The sequence below is a fragment of the Notolepis coatsorum genome, assembly GCF_963971535.1.
Source record: "Notolepis coatsorum genome assembly, chromosome: 7".
Lineage (NCBI taxonomy): Eukaryota > Metazoa > Chordata > Actinopteri > Aulopiformes > Paralepididae > Notolepis > Notolepis coatsorum.
The window spans coordinates 177,018,118-177,039,100 of NC_140171.1; the positions used below are offsets into that span (position 1 = coordinate 177,018,118).

At 46.8% G+C, this 20,983-nt stretch overlaps 1 protein-coding gene across 1 annotated transcript in view; it reads right to left on the reverse strand.

Annotated features, from left to right (window-relative positions):
• Positions 1–15,000: 15,000 nt before the first annotated feature.
• LOC311231974 (uncharacterized protein) overlaps positions 15,001–20,983 on the reverse strand; it is a 68,065-nt gene continuing 62,082 nt past the window's right edge. Inside the window, exon 3 of the mRNA XM_084318619.1 lies at positions 15,001–15,130. Within this exon, the coding sequence (XP_084174745.1) occupies positions 15,011–15,130 (120 nt within the window). The 3' untranslated portion in view covers positions 15,001–15,010. The remainder of the gene's footprint in view (positions 15,131–20,983) is intronic.

The following is a 20,983-nucleotide window of genomic DNA, read 5'->3' on the forward strand; positions in this document are numbered from 1 at the left end:
TAACTTTGATGATGTGAGGATATCTACTGTCAGTGGCTCTTGTATAGAGAGAGTCACTGAGTATAAATATCTTGGCCTGTGGCTTGACGAGAAATTAACATTTAAGTTCCATGTGGAAAATCTTGCCACTAAACTGCGACAGAAAATTGGTTTCCTGTACAGAAACAGATCAAATTTTCCTCTATTTAGTAGAAAAAGAATTGTGGAATCAGTCTTCTTATCAGTTTTGGACTATGGTGATGTAATTTATAGGCATGCTGCGGCATCAACTCTTAAACCTCTGGATTCTGCATATCACTCAGCTCTCAGATTTATAACTGGTGACAGATATGATACTCAACATTGTGTCCTGTATGATAGGGTGGGTTGGCCTTCTCTTGCAGAAAGGCGCAACAAACACTGGTATTTATTTATTTTAAAGCCCTTATTGGTAAACAACCCGTTTATATCTCCTCGCTGTTAGATTGGAATATTGGAACCTATTCAACTCGATCGAATGACTGGATGGTTCTTAGGGTTCCTCAGATTTGTTCTGAGCTAGGGAAGTCAGCCTTTTCCTTTGATGCCTCTAACTCATGGAATGTCCTTCAACTCACACTGAAATTGGAGGTTCTCCCTTCCCTTGGAATGTTTAAACGTATGATTTCAGACCATTGTGTGACTACCTGTAACTGTTTTAATTGATATTTTTTTAATTATTTTGAAACGTTTTAAATGTTTTACTCTGGTGTTTAAATTTCTGTGAATGTTGTTTTTATTATGTACTGTACAATAGTCGTTTCTGTAAATGAGGGAAACCTCAGATGCTTACGATTTTAAATAAAGGTTGAAATGAAAAAATAGCAGCACAGGGGGGGGGGGTACAGGCAGGGTCAGGGGTCATAGCAGCACAGGGGGGGGGTACAGGCAGGGTCAGGGGTCATAGCAGCACATGGGGGGTACAGGCAGGGTCAGGGGTCATAGCAGCACATGGGGGGGGTACAGGCAGGGTCAGGGGTCATAGCAGCACAGGGGGGGGGTACAGGCAGGGTCAGGGGTCATAGCAGCACATGGGGGGTACAGGCAGGGTCAGGGGTCGTAGCAGCACAGGGGGGGGGTACAGGCAGGGTCAGGGGTCATAGCAGCACAGGGGGGGGGGGTACAGGCAGGGTCAGGGGTCATAGCAGCACATGGGGGGGGTACAGGCAGGGTCAGGGGTCATAGCAGCACAGGGGGGGGTACAGGCGGGGTCAGGGGTCATAGCAGCACAGGGGGGTACAGGCAGGGTCAGGGGTCGTAGCAGCACAGGGGGGGGGTACAGGCGGGGTCAGGGGTCATAGCAGCACAGGGGGGGGGTACAGGCAGGGTCAGGGGTCGTAGCAGCACAGGGGGGGGGTACAGGCAGGGTCAGGGGTCATAGCAGCACAGGGGGGGGGGTACAGGCAGGGTCAGGGGTCATAGCAGCACAGGGGGGGGGTACAGGCGGGGTCAGGGGTCATAGCAGCACAGGGGGGGTACAGGCAGGGTCAGGGGTCATAGCAGCACAGGGGGGGGTACAGGCAGGGTCAGGGGTCATAGCAGCACAGGGGGGGTACAGGCGGGGTCAGGGGTCATAGCAGCACAGGGGGGGGGGGTACAGGCAGGGTCAGGGGTCATAGCAGCACAGGGGGGGGTACAGGCAGGGTCAGGGGTCATAGCAGCACAGGGGGGGGGTACAGGCAGGGTCAGGGGTCATAGCAGCACAGGGGGGTACAGGCAGGGTCAGGGGTCATAGCAGCACAGGGGGGGGGGGTACAGGCAGGGTCAGGGGTCATAGCAGCACAGGGGGGGGGTACAGGCAGGGTCAGGGGTCATAGCAGCACAGGGGGGGGGGTACAGGCGGGGTCAGGGGTCATAGCAGCACAGGGGGGGGGGGGGGTACAGGCAGGGTCAGGGGTCATAGCAGCACAGGGGGGGGGGGGTACAGGCAGGGTCATGGGTCATAGCAGCACAGGGGGGGGGGGGGGTACAGGCAGGGTCAGGGGTCATAGCAGCACAGGGGGGGGGTACAGGCAGGGTCATGGGTCATAGCAGCACAGGGGGGGGGTACAGGCAGGGTCAGGGGTCATAGCAGCACAGGGGGGTAAAGGCAATAATAGAAATGACAATAAATAAAATATCAGAATAGAAGGTAAAGAACAAGATAAAATATTAATAAATATAAATAAAGGTGAGGGTCTAGTCAGCCAGACAGATGTAATAATAATAATAATAATAATAATAATAATAATAATAATGATGGATAACGGACTCTAAATCAATGGACTAATGTCATGTAATGTGACTCTGTCCTGAATGTGAAGCACTGAGACGACATATTAGGGAAACTGCAGTCAGTAGGACCCTGTGACCTCTGACCCTCTGACCCTCTGACCCACTCCATCCTGACCTGCAGCACCAGTCAGTAGGACCCTGTGACCCTCTGACCCACTCCATCCTGACCTGCAGCACCAGTCAGTAGGACCCTCTGACCCTCTGACCCACTCCATCCTGACCTGCAGCACCAGTCAGTAGGACCCTGTGACCCTCTGACCCACTCCATCCTGACCTGCAGCACCAGTCAGTAGGACCCTCTGACCCTCTGACCCACTCCATCCTGACCTGCAGCACCAGTCAGTAGGACCCTCTGACCCTCTGACCCACTCCATCCTGACCTGCAGCACCAGTCAGTAGGACCCTGTGACCCTCTGACCCACTCCATCCTGACCTGCAGCACCAGTCAGTAGGACCCTCTGACCCACTGACCCACTCCATCCTGACCTGCAGCACCAGTCAGTAGGACCCTCTGACCCTCTGACCCACTCCATCCTGACCTGCAGCACCAGTCAGTAGGACCCTCTGACCCTCTGACCCACTCCATCCTGACCTGCAGCACCAGTCAGTAGGACCCTGTGACCCTCTGACCCACTCCATCCTGACCTGCAGCACCAGTCAGTAGGACCCTGTGACCCACTGACCCACTCCATCCTGACCTGCAGCACCAGTCAGTAGGACCCTCTGACCCTCTGACCCACTCCATCCTGACCTGCAGCACCAGTCAGTAGGACCCTCTGACCCTCTGACCCACTCCATCCTGACCTGCAGCACCAGTCAGTAGGACCCTCTGACCCTCTGACCCACTCCATCCTGACCTGCAGCACCAGTCAGTAGGACCCTCTGACCCTCTGACCCACTCCATCCTGACCTGCAGCACCAGTCAGTAGGACCCTCTGACCCACTCCATCCTGACCTGCAGCACCAGTCAGTAGGACCCTCTGACCCACTCCATCCTGACCTGCAGCACCAGTCAGTAGGACCCTGTGACCCTCTGACCCACTCCATCCTGACCTGCAGCACCAGTCAGTAGGACCCTGTGACCCTCTGACCCACTCCATCCTGACCTGCAGCACCAGTCAGTAGGACCCTCTGACCCACTCCGTCCAGCACCAAGCGAGCTCTACACTATGTTGTTGTACGAGTCCAAATTCTATAATACTATTCACTGAATCAAAGATAAAAATTTTACATCTTTTTATGTATTTATCTATTTACATCCAGGCTGTTGGACCAAGTTGCTCAGATCTTTGCTTCATTCCCTGCAGCTGCAACAGAGCCGCGTTCACTCTGGGTTTTACACGTTACTGCTTTGGGCAAGAGCTTCATACAAGTTCTTTTTTTTTTATCCACTTTTTCTCCTTATTTTCTATTTTTCTCCCATCCCAATTTCATAGTACTGCCAATTCTCCCCTCCCCCGTCTTGAACGTTGCTAGACTATGCCTCCCACTGGTCGGCTGTAGTGAGGATAGAAGCCTTGCATCACGTGTTCCCCTCCGGTACACGAGGAGGCAGCCTGTCACATCTTTTCACCTGTACAGCGCGGACGACTCTCAGTGGCAAGGAGTAACGCGTGGGAGGCTCCCGCTGCCCCCGATACTTCCTGTCTCTGCTGTGCAGGCGCACCAACCGACCTGTAGGAGTCGCTGACCACAACGTCCAGATTACCACCCATCGACTTCCCACCCGCTGACTCTGCCAAATGAGCCAGTCCGACGGCCGGCCCAAGTCGAAGGCAACGCTGAGACTGGGATTCGATACCGGAGTCTCTTGCATTGGTGACGAGCGCAATCTCCGCTACGCCACCCAGCCGCGCCAGCTTCATACGAGTTTGAAGGTCTCTGCTGACTTGGGCTGCCTGGCACAGTGAGTCAGAGAGGGTGTTATGGGCTGCCTGGCACAGTGAGTCAGAGAGGATGTTATGGGCTGCCTGGCACAGTGAGTCAGAGAGGATGTTATGGGCTGCCTGGCACAGTGAGTCAGAGAGGATGTTATGGGCTGCCTGGCACAGTGGGTCAGAGAGGATGTTATGGGCTGTCTGGCACAGTGAGTCAGAGAGGATGTTATGGGCTGCCTGGCACAGTGAGTCAGAGAGGGTGTTATGGGCTGCCTGGCACAGTGGGTCAGAGAGGATGTTATGGGCTGCCTGGCACAGTGAGTCAGAGAGGATGTTATGGGCTGCCTGGCACAGTGAGTCAGAGAGGATGTTATGGGCTGCCTGGCACAGTGAGTCAGAGAGGATGTTATGGGCTGCCTGGCACAGTGAGTCAGAGAGGATGTTATGGGCTGCCTGGCACAGTGAGTCAGAGAGGATGTTATGGGCTGCCTGGCACAGTGAGTCAGAGAGGATGTTATGGGCTGCCTGGCACAGTGAGTCAGAGAGGATGTTATGGGCTGCCTGGCACAGTGAGTCAGAGAGGATGTTATGGGCTGCCTGGCACAGTGAGTCAGAGAGGATGTTATGGGCTGCCTGGCACAGTGGGTCAGAGAGGATGTTATGGGCTGCCTGGCACAGTGAGTCAGAGAGGATGTTATCTGGTAGAAGAGAAGGATTTCTGTCGAGACCAACAGTGACAGCAGTGTCTACTACTCACAACAGTGGAGCTCATCGGAGCCATCGTCACAGTCCTGGTCCCCGTCGCACACCCAGAGCCCGGGCACACAGCGGCCGCTGCTGCTGCAGCTGAACTGAGCCGGGTCCTGGCAGGCGGGCAGAGAGTGGCCTGAAGTGCCTGGTGGTCAACAGAACACATCATCATTTCATTTAGAACCTTTGTTTAAACCTCGAAAGGCAACGGAGGCTTCCCTCATGTACAGTCACGTACATACATAAATAAGCTAAACATTTAATAAAAAGGCATATAAAATCACACAGCATGTAAAAATCACACAGCATATAAAATCATAACAATAAGACAACAACAAGGTGTAACAAAAGTAAGGATAACAAATCAATTAAAACACGTACAACTTGATTGACAAAGGTTGGAGATCAAGGTTTTAAATTCTGCAACAGAGGGGAGAACATTAATTTCTATACGAACTTAGGTGTAAATAATGCAACCCGCACAAGAAATCATTCATTTGAAATCAGGACATTAAATAAGCAATAACAACCTACTTATAAAAGTGAGGTGCATGTCAATATTTTAAGTAGTCGTCATGACAGAGGCCATTCATAACAGTCTCAGACATTCCCATGCCAATGAACATGTGGAAACTACCTGCCTGCAGCAACCTGAACCCGGTGTGAGTTATTATTCATGAGGAAAGACCTTATTCATCTGTCGCGTTACGAGTCGTGCACTTAAAGAAACAATGCACACGCGCAAATACCAAGACAACGCATCTATGTAGAAATGTAGCGCATGTCTTACCAACAATATTGAGATATGTTATCAGATGAATGAGAAGGAATCTGCCACCAAGGTGTCCCATGATGCTGCACGTCCGCGACACACGCAGCGTTCTGCGGCGCATAATTTATGACACAAGCATGTCGCCTCCGCGTGATTTTTTTCCGTAGCCTATGTTTGCGGAGACGCTCTCGGATTGGTTTAGCGCCGAAGGGTCTTTTCCGCCTTGTACGCCTATTGCTTATTAACAGCGAAGGAGTGCGCCGAATGCTTCAGCGTTTTCCCTGATTGGCGGAAGCGTTCGGCGCACTCCTTCGCTGTTAATAAGCAATAGGCAAATGGCGTACCCTGATGTAAACAAGACGAAAGTACTTCTCTGGTCTGCATCCCCCCAACAATTGTGTGTATTGAGCCGCACTGCACTGGTATCGGAACAACTCTAATTTGAATGCAACCTTTCCTCAAAATTCAGTGCTAAGAACCACAAAAATAAATGTAATGAAATCATCATATCAAGCTGCAAGCAGAATTATTGTTAAATCTATGTCACAATGAGAAAAAGCAACCAAGTCCTCACTCAGTGGCAAGAAGCCATTCTCTCTCTCTGATGCATACACAATAAAATAATGTATGACTGAAGTGATGAATGAATGAATGAATGAAAACTTTATTTAACAGATTGCAGAATGGGTACAATACAGTACGGCTCAATACATACAATTGTTAAGGGGATGCAGACCTGAGAAAGACGTTTGTCTTGTTTCCATCAGGGTCCCCCATTTTCAATTCATATAGACATTTATGACATACACAACATACATGACATTTATGGCATAGGGACATATAGGTATTTAGTACTGGTACATTTGTGACATAACGGTATTCAAATATACAGTACTGTTACCCCTAGATCCTGACAGAGTATATACATATGATGGGGAGGGGACTGTACATTAGGAGGGGGTGGGTGGGTGGGAGGGAAATATACATACGGCGGGGAGGGAATATATACATGCGGTGGGGAGGAGACTGTCTATTAGGAGGTGGTGGGGGTTTTGGGCATTTACGGTGGCCAGTTTCGAATTGCAGCCTCCCGTAGGTGCTCTTTAAGGGCGGTTTTGAATGTGGGCAGGGATTCACATTCCTTTACAGCTTTGGGTAGGGCGTTCCACATTGTTGTGGCATAATTGCGAAACGTGTTTAGTCCCTTGTTTGAGCCGAATCTGGGTTTAACATGATTTGTTGAGCTTCCTCTGGTGTAGTGGTTGTGGTATTCACTGACCTTTGGGAAGTATTTTGACATGTACATGGGCACCCCGGTCGTATAGTGTATCTTGTAGACCAGGCCCATTGCAAGTTGCTGTACTCTGTCGTCTACTCTAAGCCATCCTAGGTTGGCAAAGTGGGCAGGGGTGAGGTGGGTTCTGGGGTTCAGGTCAAGTAGTAGTCTGACCAGTTTGTTTTGTGATGTTTGTAATTTTGTTTTAAGCGCCTTTGAGGTGCTTTGGTACCATGAGGTGCACGCATAGTCATAGTACCCTTGAATGAGTGCTCCTGCCAGAGTCTTCAGGGTATTCTTGTTTACCAGAGAGGAGATCCGGTACAAGAATCTAGTTCGTTGGTTGACTTTTTTTATTACATTGGATGCCATTTTGTCACAGGAAAGATTTGCCTCTAGGATGGAACCCAGGTAGGTAATTTCGTCTTTCCTTGTGACAATATTGTCACCCACTGTAACTGAGAATCCGTCGGTCTTGCTGAGTTTGTTATTTGAACCGAAGAGAATGGACTCTGTTTTGCCCATGTGTAATGATAGTTTGTTATCAGCGAGCCATATGCAGATTTTGCCTAGTTCCGTGCTGAGGGTTTTTTCAACCTGCAATTTGTTCTTGTCAGAGACCAGCAGGGCTGAGTCGTCCGCAAACAGGAACAAGTTGCAGTCACAGGCTGACGACATGTCATTTGCATAAATTAGGAAGAGTAGCGGTCCTAGTATGCTTCCTTGTGGAACACCACAGCTCACTGTGAGGGGGGGGATAGAGTACCGTTTACCTCTACCATCTGTTCTCTCCCCTCCAGGTAGGATTGCATCCAGCTCACTGATAGGCTATCAAAACCAATTGCTTTTAGCTTGTCCATTAGAATGGAGTGATTGACAGTGTCGAAGGCCTTTTGTAGGTCCAGCATGACCATGCCGCAGTATTTGCCAGCGTCCACCTCTTGTTTGATGTGGTCGTTCAAATAGAGGAGGCATGTGTCAGTGGAGTGGGACGTTCTGAAGCCAGATTGGAATTCGTAGATTAGGTTTTTTTCCGCCAGGTACTTTTCGACCTGTTCGTAGACAGTGTGATGGAGACCATGTTTGAAGGCAAACAAAAGCAAATCCCCCTCAGATCGCACAGCAACCAGAATAACTGAAATACTGGCTGGTGATTTGATTAAACACCTTTTCTATAGAATAAATGTCATTGCTAAAGATTGAGAAGATTGGATCAGTTGTACTTTTTTTTGGAATACTTTAAACCCTTTTTTTGTGGAATATTTGATGCGGCCCAGCCTCACCCAGACTCTACCTCCAGCGGCCCCCAGGTAAATTGAGTTTGAGACCCCTGGTGTACATAATACCAAAACGCTTTACATACATCTCATAAGCACTACACTCAGTCCAGTTTAATCACCTGTACATTGTATATTACTATTACACTTTACTGTTACATTTGCACTCTGGTTGGATGCCACACTTCTTTTCGTTGTACTGTACTTGTGCTGCATGATGACAATCCATTTGAATCTAATCTAAAATGTTGGCCAACAGCTCAATAAGCCAACTGTGTCCATCTTCAAAATCCTCAACACCTCCTATTTTTACATGCACCACTGCTGCCATCTGCTGGTGAAACCGAGTTAAGACAGGGACACAGCAAGTTCATCATCATTTTATTCAAATGTTTTTACGGCCAAAAATAACTTCCATGTTGTCCAAGATGGGAATATAAAAATAACTTCCATGTTATCCAAGATGGGAATATAAAAATAACTTCCATGTTATCCAAGATGGGAATATAAAAATAACTTCCACGTTGTCCAAGATGGGAATATAAAAATAACATTCTTTGACATCTTTTAAAAAATAACTCATGTACCAAAAGCAAGCTCCGCCCCTTCGACACACATTGATATGACCGCCATACTATGTTCACCCCAAAATAATGACAAATCTCTTCTGCAAAGTCTTCACATTAATGTAGGCTAAGCTACACCGTTTCCTGCCAATCTCATTACACACAGAAATCTGCAGAGCTTTTGAAAATAAAAATACGCCTACAGTGTTCCTCCATGTTTAATGAACCATTCAACATGGCGTTAGTACAGTAAGTACAGTAAATGACAAGAGAACATTCAAAATTAAACCTAGGACACGGGATGAGCCACGACGGGTAGCTAACAGAAATGAAGGGCTGAGGAGACGAGGAATGTATTAAACCGGTGGTACTCAACCCGTGGTGTCGGGACCGAGAGGTGAGCCGGGAGAGCGTTCAGGGGTCGGACCGAGAGAGTGTTGGGGGTCGGACCGAGAGAGCGTTGGGGGTCGGACCGAGAGAGTGTTGGGGGTCGGACCGAGAGAGCGTTCAGGGGTCGGACCGAGAGAGTGTTGGGGGTCGGACCGAGAGAGCGTTCCAACTAGGCCTGCCGCGATAAGCAATAAATCGATTAATTGCCGCGATAATTAAAATGAATGCAATGATTTTGACGGGCGCGATTAATTGCTATTTGCGCGTTTGTTTTAATGAGGCGGAACCAGTGCCCCTTGCAGTCTCTCTCCGTGTGGGTTGGCCGCTGGCGTTACTACAGAGCACAGCACGGGAGCTCCGTGGGGCAGTAGCAACGCCACATATAGCTTAATACATTTCTCAATAGTGTTGCTCCTTTTAACCAAGTAGCGTTATTTGTAGTGTAACGTTAGAATAACACAGAATAACGTTAATACAATTACATGCATCATTGTTTACAATGAACGGGTGGGGCTAGTCAAAGGACTGGAGACGGGGACAAGTTAAACATGAATTAATTTATTATAACGGGTCGTTTTCGAGTCGTGCTGCAGTGCCTACGCACCACAGCTATTCTATTATATACTGCTTTGACGCTTCCTCCTCATCGTTGATTGCCTGTAGTAGCTGCATCTAACGTTAGTAGCTAACGTTAAAACAAAAAAACACAACCGGACGAGACAAGTTGTCGGCTAGGATAATCACAACAATACTTCCGGTCCGGTCGGTGGGCTTCAAAATAAAAGTCTTAAACCGGAAAAGACGGAGCGGTGGGCTTCAAAATAAAAGTTTTGGGAAATAAATTTCTCAAAAAAATTCTCTAACCGGTCGCAATAATATCGCTTATCGCGATATTTTCGGGGGCAATTAATCGCCCAGCAAAATGTGTTATCGTGGCAGGCCTAGTTCCAACAGGGGTCAGAGGGGTCAGGACCGAGAGAGCGTTCCAACAGGGGTCAGAGGGGTCGGACCGAGAGAGCGTTCCAACGGGGGTCAGAGGGGTCGGACCGAGAGAGCGTTCCAACAGGGGTCAGAGGGGTCGGACCGAGAGAGCGTTCCAACAGGGGTCAGAGGGGTCGGACCGAGAGAGCGTTCCAACAGGGGTCAGAGGGGTCAGGACCGAGAGAGCGTTCCGTCGGGGGTCAGAGGGGTCAGGACCGAGAGAGCGTTCCAACAGGGGTCAGAGGGGTCAGGACCGAGAGAGCGTTCCAACGGGGGTCAGAGGGGTCGGACCGAGAGAGCGTTCCAACGGGGGTCAGAGGGGTCAGGACCGAGAGAGCGTTCCAACGGGGGTCAGAGGGGTCGGACCGAGAGAGCGTTCCAACAGGGGTCAGAGGGGTCGGACCGAGAGAGCGTTCTGACGGGGGTCAGAGGGGTCGGACCGAGAGAGCGTTCCGTCGGGGGTCAGAGGGGTCAGGACCGAGAGAGCGTTCCAACAGGGGTCAGAGGGGTCAGGAACGAGAGAGTGTTCTGACGGGGGTCACAGAGGGGTCAGGACCGGGAGAGCGTTCTGACGGGGGTCACAGGGGGGTCAGGGGGGGGTGAACCACTTCAACGGTATGGAGTGAGACCATTAGTCTGAGGTCATTGAATAAAAAACGATGAGATTATAACCCATTGTTGTGCAAAGTGCATCTCGGTGCCAGAGATAATCACTGTTAACCATCTCAGTGCCAGAGATAATCCCTGTTAACCATCTCAGTGCCAGAGATAATCCCTGTTAACCATCTCAGTGCCAGAGATAATCCCTGTTAACCATCTCAGTGCCAGAGATAATCCCTGTTAACCATCTCAGTGCCAGAGATAATCCCTGTTAACCATCTCAGTGCCAGAGATAATCCCTGTTAACCATCTCAGTGCCAGAGATAATCCCTGTTAACCATCTCAGTGCCAGAGATAATCCCTGTTAACCATCTCAGTGCCAGAGATAATCCCTGTTAACCATCTCAGTGCCAGAGATAATCCCGGTTAACCATCTCAGTGCCAGAGTTAATCCCTGTTAACCATCTCAGTGCCAGAGATAATCCCTGTTAACCATCTCAGTGCCAGAGATAATCCCTGCTGTTAACCATCTCAGTGCCAGAGATAATCCCTGTTAACCATCTCAGTGCCAGAGATAATCCCTGTTAACCATCTCGGTGCCAGAGATAATCCCTGTTAACCATCTCAGTGCCAGAGATAATCCCTGTTAACCATCTCAGTGCCAGAGATAATCCCTGCTGTTAACCATCTCAGTGCCAGAGATAATCCCTGTTAACCATCTCAGTGCCAGAGATAATCCCTGTTAACCATCTCAGTGCCAGAGATAATCCCTGTTAACCATCTCAGTGCCAGAGATAATCCCTGTTAACCATCTCAGTGCCAGAGATAATCCCTGTTAACCATCTCAGTGCCAGAGATAATCCCGGTTAACCATCTCAGTGCCAGAGGTAATCCCTGTTAACCATCTCAGTGCCAGAGATAATCCCTGTTAACCATCTCAGTGCCAGAGATAATCCCTGTTAACCATCTCAGTGCCAGAGATAATCCCTGTTAACATGCTTGCACCTCATGGTACCAAAGCACCTCAAAGGCGCTAAAAACAAAATTACAAACATCTCAAAACAAACTGGTCAGACTACTGCTTGACCTTACTCCTAGAACCCACCTCACCCCTGCCCACTTCGACAACCTAGGATGGCTTAGAGTAGACGACAGAGTACAACAACTTGCAATGGGCCTGGTCTACAAGATACACTACACGACCAAGGTACCCATGTACATGTCAAAATACTTCCCAAAGGTCAGTGAATACCACGATCACAACACCAGAGGGAGCTCCACAAATCATGTCAAACCCAGATTCGGCTCAAATAAGGGACTAAACACGTTTCGCAATTATGCCACATCAATGTGGAACGCCCTACCCAAAGCTGTAAAGGAATGTGGATCACTACCCACTTTCAAAACCTCTCTCAAGGGACACCTACGGGAGACTGCAATTCAACACTGGCCCCTGTAAATATCCTAACCCAATCATTCCAACCCCCTCCAATGTACAGTCATTTACCTAGTATGGTTTTGTCAATAGTTCAATGTACAATTGTGTTTGTTTGTACAGTGTCTCCTCCCCCCCCCCCCTCAATGTACAGTGTTACTTGTTTATACAGTGTGCCCCCCGCCCCCCCCCCCCCCCAACCACCTCCAATGTAAATTACCCAGTATGGTTGTCAATATCCCAATGTACCCAACCCCCCCCACCCAACCTCCAATGTACAGTTTCTACGTCAAATGTATATACTCCCTTTTCTTGACTCCTTCTGTATCACAAACAGTACTGTATTTGCAAATCTGGTATGTCATAAATGTATAGATGTAGCAGTACTGACTATCTGTATGTCATGTATGTCATATATGTCTATATGAATTGAAAATGGGGGACCCTGATGGAAACAAGACAAACGTCTTTCTCAGGTCTGCATCCCCTTAACAATTGTATGTATTGAGCCGTACTGTATTGTACCCATTCTGCAATCTGTTAAATAAAGTTTTCATTCATTCATTCATTCATTCATTCATTCATTCAACCATCTCAGTGCCAGAGTTAATCCCGGTTAACCATCTCAGTGCCAGAGATAATCCCTGTTAACCATCTCAGTGCCAGAGTTAATCCCGGTTATCCATCCGATGTTAAACGCGGCTCTTGGTCGTTGAGATTTCAGTATTTTGAGGGAATTCTCCCGATACCGATTCTCAGTGTTGGCCTCATATCGGTCCGATATCCCAATACTAGTATTAGGGCTGCAAATAACGATTATTTTGTTATAGATTAATCTAAACGATTAATTTACCATATTGTATATATTTCGAACATGAGCCATTCATTGCGCACTAGTTAACACTTTGATTGCCTAAGGTTAAATTCATGATATACCATCCGTTGCCAGCTCTATTTGTCTATGGAGAAGTTCCCCTTCTTTGCAGGGCTATAACTTTTTAAATTCTATTGCTAGATTGCCATTATTAGGGCCCATTCAATGTCCTATATGTATTGTTCAGGGTGTATGAACATTAAACTTTTTCATTCACATAAGCATACTAAAATATGATCTAAAGTATAAGTATGTTTTCATCTCTTTCTGCAGCTTTCTCCAGAACGTGATTTATACCCAAATGCATTATATTGATGATCAAATACAGTTTGGTAGCGATCGGTGCCAGATGAAAAATTTCAAATGGACGTGCTTCTAGAAGTTTCTACGTATCATCTGATGATGACCGGGTGGGCGGGGGATCGTTTATAATTCCGTGGGCAACGTTATACCATTCATCTAATGTGGGTCAAATGTTCATCATAGCAGTTAGTGTCGAACACGGTAATACTACACGCTAAAACTCAATTGAGGAGCTCAGAACTGTGTGTGAAGGCTGCAGAGGGGAAATATGATTCCGATCATATTTTAGCATGGCTAGGAAAGACGCCTAAACACGTTTTCGGCACTTAAAGTGTTAAGAGAGGTCGGCCATGGGGTCACGGGTCGCTCAGTACAACCAGTTGACCAGGACCCACTGGGGCTCGGAGCAGTCTGTCCACGGCAGCCTGTAGCGTCTCCAAGGCCTTGTCCAAGTTGTCGTTGGTGATGGAAGTCGTGGCTGTACGCCCCCTGGTGGTCAGGTGGAAGTAGAGGCTGTAGGCCCCCTGGTGGTCAGGTGGAAGTAGAGGCTGTACGCCCCCTGGTGGTCAGGTGGAAGTAGAGGCTGTAGGCCCCCTGGTGGTCAGGTGGAAGTAGAGGCTGTACGCCCCCTGGTGGTCAGGTGGAAGTAGAGGCTGTACGCCCCCTGGTGGTCAGGTGGAAGTAGAGGCTGTAGGCCCCCTGGTGGTCAGGTGGAAGTAGAGGCTGCACGCCCCCTGGTGGTCAGGTGGAAGTAGAGGCTGTAGGCCCCCTGGTGGTCAGGTGGAAGTAGAGGCTGTACGCCCCCTGGTGGTCAGGTGGAAGTAGAGGCTGTAGGCCCCCTGGTGGTCAGGTGGAAGTAGAGGCTGCACGCCCCCTGGTGGTCAGGTGGAAGTAGAGGCTGTACGCCCCCTGGTGGTCAGGTGGAAGTAGAGGCTGTAGGCCCCCTGGTGGTCAGGTGGAAGTAGTTGCTGTACACCCCCTGGTGGTCAGGTGGAAGTAGAGGCTGTACGCCCCCTGGTGGTCAGGTGGAAGTAGTGGCTGTAGGCCCCCTGGTGGTCAGGTGGAAGTAGAGGCTGTATGCCCCCTGGTGGTCAGGTGGAAGTAGAGGCTGTACGCCCCCTGGTGGTCAGGTGGAAGTAGAGGCTGTAGGCCCCCTGGTGGTCAGGTGGAAGTAGAGGCTGTATGCCCCCTGGTGGTCAGGTGGAAGTAGAGGCTGTACGCCCCCTGGTGGTCAGGTGGAAGTAGAGGCTGTACGCCCCCTGGTGGTCAGGTGGAAGTAGTGGCTGCACGCCCCCTGGTGGTCAGGTGGAAGTAGAGGCTGTACGCCCCCTGGTGGTCAGGTGGAAGTAGAGGCTGCACGCCCCCTGGTGGTCAGGTGGAAGTAGAGGCTGTACGCCCCCTGGTGGTCAGGTGGAAGTAGAGGCTGTAGGCCCCCTGGTGGTCAGGTGGAAGTAGAGGCTGCACGCCCCCTGGTGGTCAGGTGGAAGTAGAGGCTGTACGCCCCCTGGTGGTCAGGTGGAAGTAGTTGCTGTACACCCCCTGGTGGTCAGGTGGAAGTAGTGGCTGTAGGCCCCCCTGGTGGTCAGGTGGAAGTAGTGGCTGTAGGCCCCCTGGTGGTCAGGTGGAAGTAGTGGCTGTAGGCCCCCTGATGGTCAGGTGGAAGTAGTGGCTGTACGCCCCCTGGTGGTCAGGTGGAAGTCGTCGCTCTTGGTCCACCGTCTTCCTCAGGTCCACGTCCTGGACGCACACAAACACAAACAAACACACACAGAAGCCAGGTGAGTAGGGATGGGTACCTTTCACATTTGAACCGATACCGGTACCGGTACCTGTGAATCGATACCGGTACCCAACGGTACCTTTTTTCGGTACTTTAGTCTCAAGAAATTTTATTTAGTCGTAAAAAAAAAAATCCAAACTTCAAATAACTACAATTTCGACAGTTTTCGGCACGTCATTGCTCCGACTGCTTTGTTGTTGAATCAAGTCAAATCCTAGGTAAGCATATATTGTGCGTGTGAACGTTGACATGAAAAGAAAAAAGTAAAAAAAAAAAAAACGTTAAAAAAAAAGAATTAATACATTTTTTTTTTTTTCGGTTTCTCACTTGATTCGATACTCGGTAGTACCGACGTGTTTCGGTTCAGTACCTCAAAAGTACCGAATTCGGTACCCATCCCTACAGGTGAGTGAGCGACAGTGACTCAGGAGGTAGATCCGGAGGTTCACGGTTCGATTCCCGCACCTCCCGGGCAGTGTGTCGAAGTGTCCTTGAGCAAGACACTTAACCCCTAACCCCATGAGCAGGTTGGCGCCTTGCATGGTCGCCTCCGCCATCGGTGTGTGAATGTGTGAGTGAACGGGTCAAATGTGAGGAACAAATCGTAAAGCGCTTTGGATAAAAGCTGTTATATAAATGCAGCCATTTACCATTTTAGTAGACATGAAACAGGAAATGCCCTTTGAATGGTTAATAGGCTACATGTCATGCCTATTAAAAGAACAGGCCAACATTATAGGAAATGCACTTACCGTCTTCTCCAGAGTCAGACAAGAAGATAGATATACATTTCCTCTCTGTGCGTTCGGTAGAAAGCTATCCGGCAGCAAGCTAGCCTAGCTTAGCACAAATGAATGGAAGCGGATACGGACCAACTAGCCCAGCTGTTGGCCAAAACACCTCTTACTGAGTTTTATGCTAGGCTAATGGTCAGTATGTGCTTCTATTAATTTGTGCTAAGCTAGGCTAGCTTGCAGCCGGATAGCTTTCTACTGAACGCACAGAGAATAAATTGGTATCTATCTTCTTGTCTCTCTCTGGAGAAGACAGTAAGCACCTTTCCCGTAATGTTGGTGTGTTCCTATGGCCCAGAGGAGAGAAATAGCTGCGTGGATAATAAGCCTATTTGTTCATCCTTTGATATTCATTTAATCACAGCCAACACACAGCTAGTGCTACAGTCTGGTGATTTTCCAGAGATGTTTTGGTTGTGAAAGAAGGCTACCGGGATTCCTACAAATTATGTTGATTAAACAAGACTCCAGATGCTCCTTATGTACAAATGGGGATGAGGGTACATTTATGCACATGTACTTGCCCACCAGTTAAGATATTCTGGAAAGAAGTGACCCAGCAATTATCAAATCTCTTAAATCTGAATATACCTGTACACCCCTGTATTACTGTTGAATGATGTTTTTGAGTTTGCAGTCCATATACAGCTAAAGAGATTGGTTTTATCTGGTATCACAGCGGCTAAAAAGCTGATAGCATCACGATGGTTTCAACCGGAAAAAATGTGCCGGAAGGTCTGGATTCTTACATATCTCGAAGTGATTTATCTACAGCAAGAATTTTGGGTCTCAGTGAATCCAAAATTACAATGTGGTTAGAAGTGGTGGAGAGAATAAAAGCTAGTATATGAATGGTAGTGCCTGGTTAGGAGCGAATGATAATGGATGGATTATCCAAGGGGGGGGCCCGGGGGGGGGGCAAGCGAGAGCATATGTGTGTAGGGTATTAGATAGCAAGTATTAGGTGTATATCTTGTATAATACATTTATTTAAATGGTAATTTAATTGGATGTGCACTGTTAATTAATGCTTGTATATCTAATTTTATGTTGTTATGTTTATGTTTATGTGTTTGTTTAAAAAATTATAAAAAAAAAAATATAAAAGAAATGATGTTGATTAGGTTTGATGAGATTATGAAACGAGGATTAAAAAGTGGAATGTCACCCGTTCGGAATGTCGTGTGTCTTTAGAGGATACTAGGATGTGATGATGTGTCTTTAGAAGACAGGGTTCCCAGACATTGCAAAATTAAATTCAAGGACTTTCAAGTACTTTTCCCAGCACTATTTTTCATTAAACATTTTTATTCAATTAACTTTTAAATGCTGTTTTTTATTATAGGAAAAAAATCTGATCCAATATTTGTGGCTTCCTAAGGATTTTGACACTCACTGGGCTTAAGAGATGAAATGATACATCATGTTTAACACTTTGAACGCCACTAGGGGGAGACGGCAAATCCCCCACCGTGCCAGACTCTTAAGAGGCTGATTTAGCGAAAACACATGATTTCCGCGGATAGATTTCTATATTATATATTTTAGCTATGTGGAAATGGTTGGGCTCATTTGACAATATGCTAGTTGATGTACAATACGCCAAAAGCCGTTTGTTGATCCATGCCGTCGTTCGTTCACAATTCCACGCCAAAAAAGGTAAATATTGGCCCGATTCGAGGCGCGTTTCCTCAAAGTCGAGTTATGAGCGTTTTGCTGCAGCAGCGCAAAATCATTTCCTCGTCTGAAACACATTGTCCAAGTGCAATAATGTCATGCACTGTACACACAACACTTAGTGGTGTTTATCATTCATGAAATGCAATGCATATATTATATAGAGATATTTGTATCGATCACGTTGCATGCCTATATGCATTTTTATAATAATGTGTAGCTGTATGCTTCAATTCCACACAATTACCGTATACATCTCTCGGCATACTAATATTACATATAGACATTTTCAAGGTAAATCAAAAATATGTATAGAAAACGCAGCAATTTAGCAAAACTGTGCATACGCTTCACATTCGATAAATGGGGGGGGGGGGGGGGGAGATCATGATTGCATTTATTCCAAGTGCATAATGTCACACATTGTACACTATGCACTTGGAATAAATGCAATCATGATCTACCCCCCCCCCCCCCCCCCATTTATCGAATGTGAAGCGTTGTCATCAAGTAAAGTATAAAAATATCCCTATATGCATTGCATTTCATGAATGCTAAAACACCAAGTGGTTTAGTGACTAAACCACTTGGTGTTTTAGCATTCATGAAATGCAATGCATATAGGGATATTTTTTTACTTTACTTTGCTGCGTTTTCTATACATATTTTTGATTTACCTTGAAAATGTCTATATGTAATATTAGTATGCCGAGAGATGTATACGGTAATTGTGTGGAATTGAAGCATACAGCTACACATTATTATAAAAATTCATATAGGCATGCAATGTAATCTATATAAAAAATATCCCTATATGCATTGCATTTCATGAATGCTAAAACACCAAGTGGTTTAGTCACTAAACCACTTGGTGTTTTAGCATTCATGAAATGCAATGCATATAGGGATATTTTTATACTTTACTTGATGACAACGCTTCACATTCGATAAATGGGGGGGGGGGGGGGGGGGTAGATCATGATTGCATTTATTCCAAGTGCATAGTGTACAATGTGTGACATTATCGAATGTGAAGCGTTGTCATCAAGTAAAGTATAAAAATATCCCTATATGCATTGCATTTCATGAATGCTAAAACACCAAGTGGTTTAGTGACTAAACCACTTGGTGTTTTAGCATTCATGAAATGCAATGCATATAGGGATATTTTTTATATAGATTACGTTGCATGCCATATGAATTTTTATAATAATGTATATATATATATTGCTTCAATTTCACACAATTACTGTATATCTCAGCATACTAATATGTCTTCACAGCTGTTTGTGATGAATTTACCTGCATATCATGGTGTAGTCGTCCACAGGTATTCTGACATGTAATGCTGCTATGATGCCTGAATTTTCCCCAAGGGGATCAATAAAGGAATATCTTATCTCATTTTTGCATTGCATTGTATTCTGTATATTATAATCTAAGACACACAAGTTATAAAAATCATTGCATTATAAGTATATAATACACACTTGACACTTGATGGAGTGGAAGAAATGTCTTTACTTCAGATAAGTAGTGATTGCATTAGCAAGTGCACCATGTGTTCAACAGATACTCGACACACATGTTGTAAAAAACACATTGCATAATAATGTTCTGTATATACACACTTGACACTTGAAGTGTACAATATTTATTCACCATTGGGTACGCCATGTAAAGTGCATTCACATTCATGCTATAATATAAAAGCATAACGAACTATATATACCACTTGAAGTGGACAATATGTGTTCACTTCAGGTAAGGCACACCATGTACAGTGCATTACAGTAGCAAAAACAACATACAATGTGTATATATTCAAGTCCATTCATTTTCGACCTGGCAAAATGGTCGCTGCACATGTGCATGTAAAATATGTTTAGTGTTGACCTGACAAAATGGCAGATAACCATTATGTGTGTGCATCAGCACACATGTACATTTATAAAGGTCTTGTGTTCAACCCATCCTCGGCACACTATAAACACTTGGTGTAAAAAATGTATTCACTTCAGATAAAAGCACCATTTTGGTACACCATGTAAAGTGCATTCACATATGTACATAGTGTGTTAGTTAGTAAAGTGAGCCGTATGTACTCTGTGAAACTCTGTGAAAATAATCAGCAGCTAACACCAGGACACTGATGAACGGCATTGACAAGATAGACCAACATTGCTACTCTGAAAGTGGACCAAGAATAGTGTTTCAAATATATCCATGTGCACAGTATATTTTGCAGAGTAAATTTTACTCAAACTGAGTCCATTTGAGCCCAAATGGACTCAGTCTATGCTAATATTCTGGTCTGGCTGAAATAGCTCCTGGAATCGGTTGACAAGGTAATCTAGGACCGGGCGTACTTTGTACAGTTTCAGCCTTGTCTGCTGTCTCGTTGTTGCTAAAATGTAGAAACCTCCAAATGACCTGGTATCTATTACGTGCCATTGTTTTGGAGAAATAGGCTCAATGGAAACATTTTAGAGTTGACCAGTACAGTTTGAGTAAAATGTACTCAGTTTGAGTAAAATATACTCAGCAAAATTTACTGTGTGCCAACACCTTTGTTCTGTACAACCAGTAATACCTATATTGTGAAATACTTACACTATTTACAAGACACTATACAATATACTACACACCCTCAATAACCCTACGCTCTGCATCGTCTGGCCGCCTCAGACACACATTGTTACTCAGCTGATAGAGTTGTGCCCGTCCTGATGACTTGTCGTACAGAACCTGTAAGTCACTTTGGATAAAAGTGTCAGCTAAATGACTAAATGTATACACTCATATATCATAACACATACTACGGGGAAGTACGCACCCATCCATATATATATATATTTCATGGAGAGTGTTTCCACTCTTAGCACACAAAGAGAGTTTATGCTAGCGATAATGCTCAGCTAGCATAATCTCTCTTTGTGTGGTAGGGTGTGAAACACTCTTGATGTAGGGGGACTCCACACTTCGAGCAGTATGATCTGGTTTCCCGCCTAATGCCTTTTTTTTACAGACCCGGCACTCTCTCGTGGGATGCGTCTTTTTTGGGGTGGGTGGGTACTTCTCCATAACATGCATTTTTAGCTTGCCATCCAACCTGCAGTGTGGATCTGTCTTTTGGGCCCTGGAAGCTCCCTCCCACCTCACACCCCCCACCCCCCCACCTGCGGCACCTGCCTCTGCCTCATCTGCCTCACCTGCGGCACGTGCGGCACTGGCCACTGTGCGAGCTAAATCGGCGGCATCTGCCTCATCACACAAGTCAGCGATGACTTGTATTTGAAACTGCATGAGTGACTTGTGCGGTCCTGTTGGCTGTCTGGC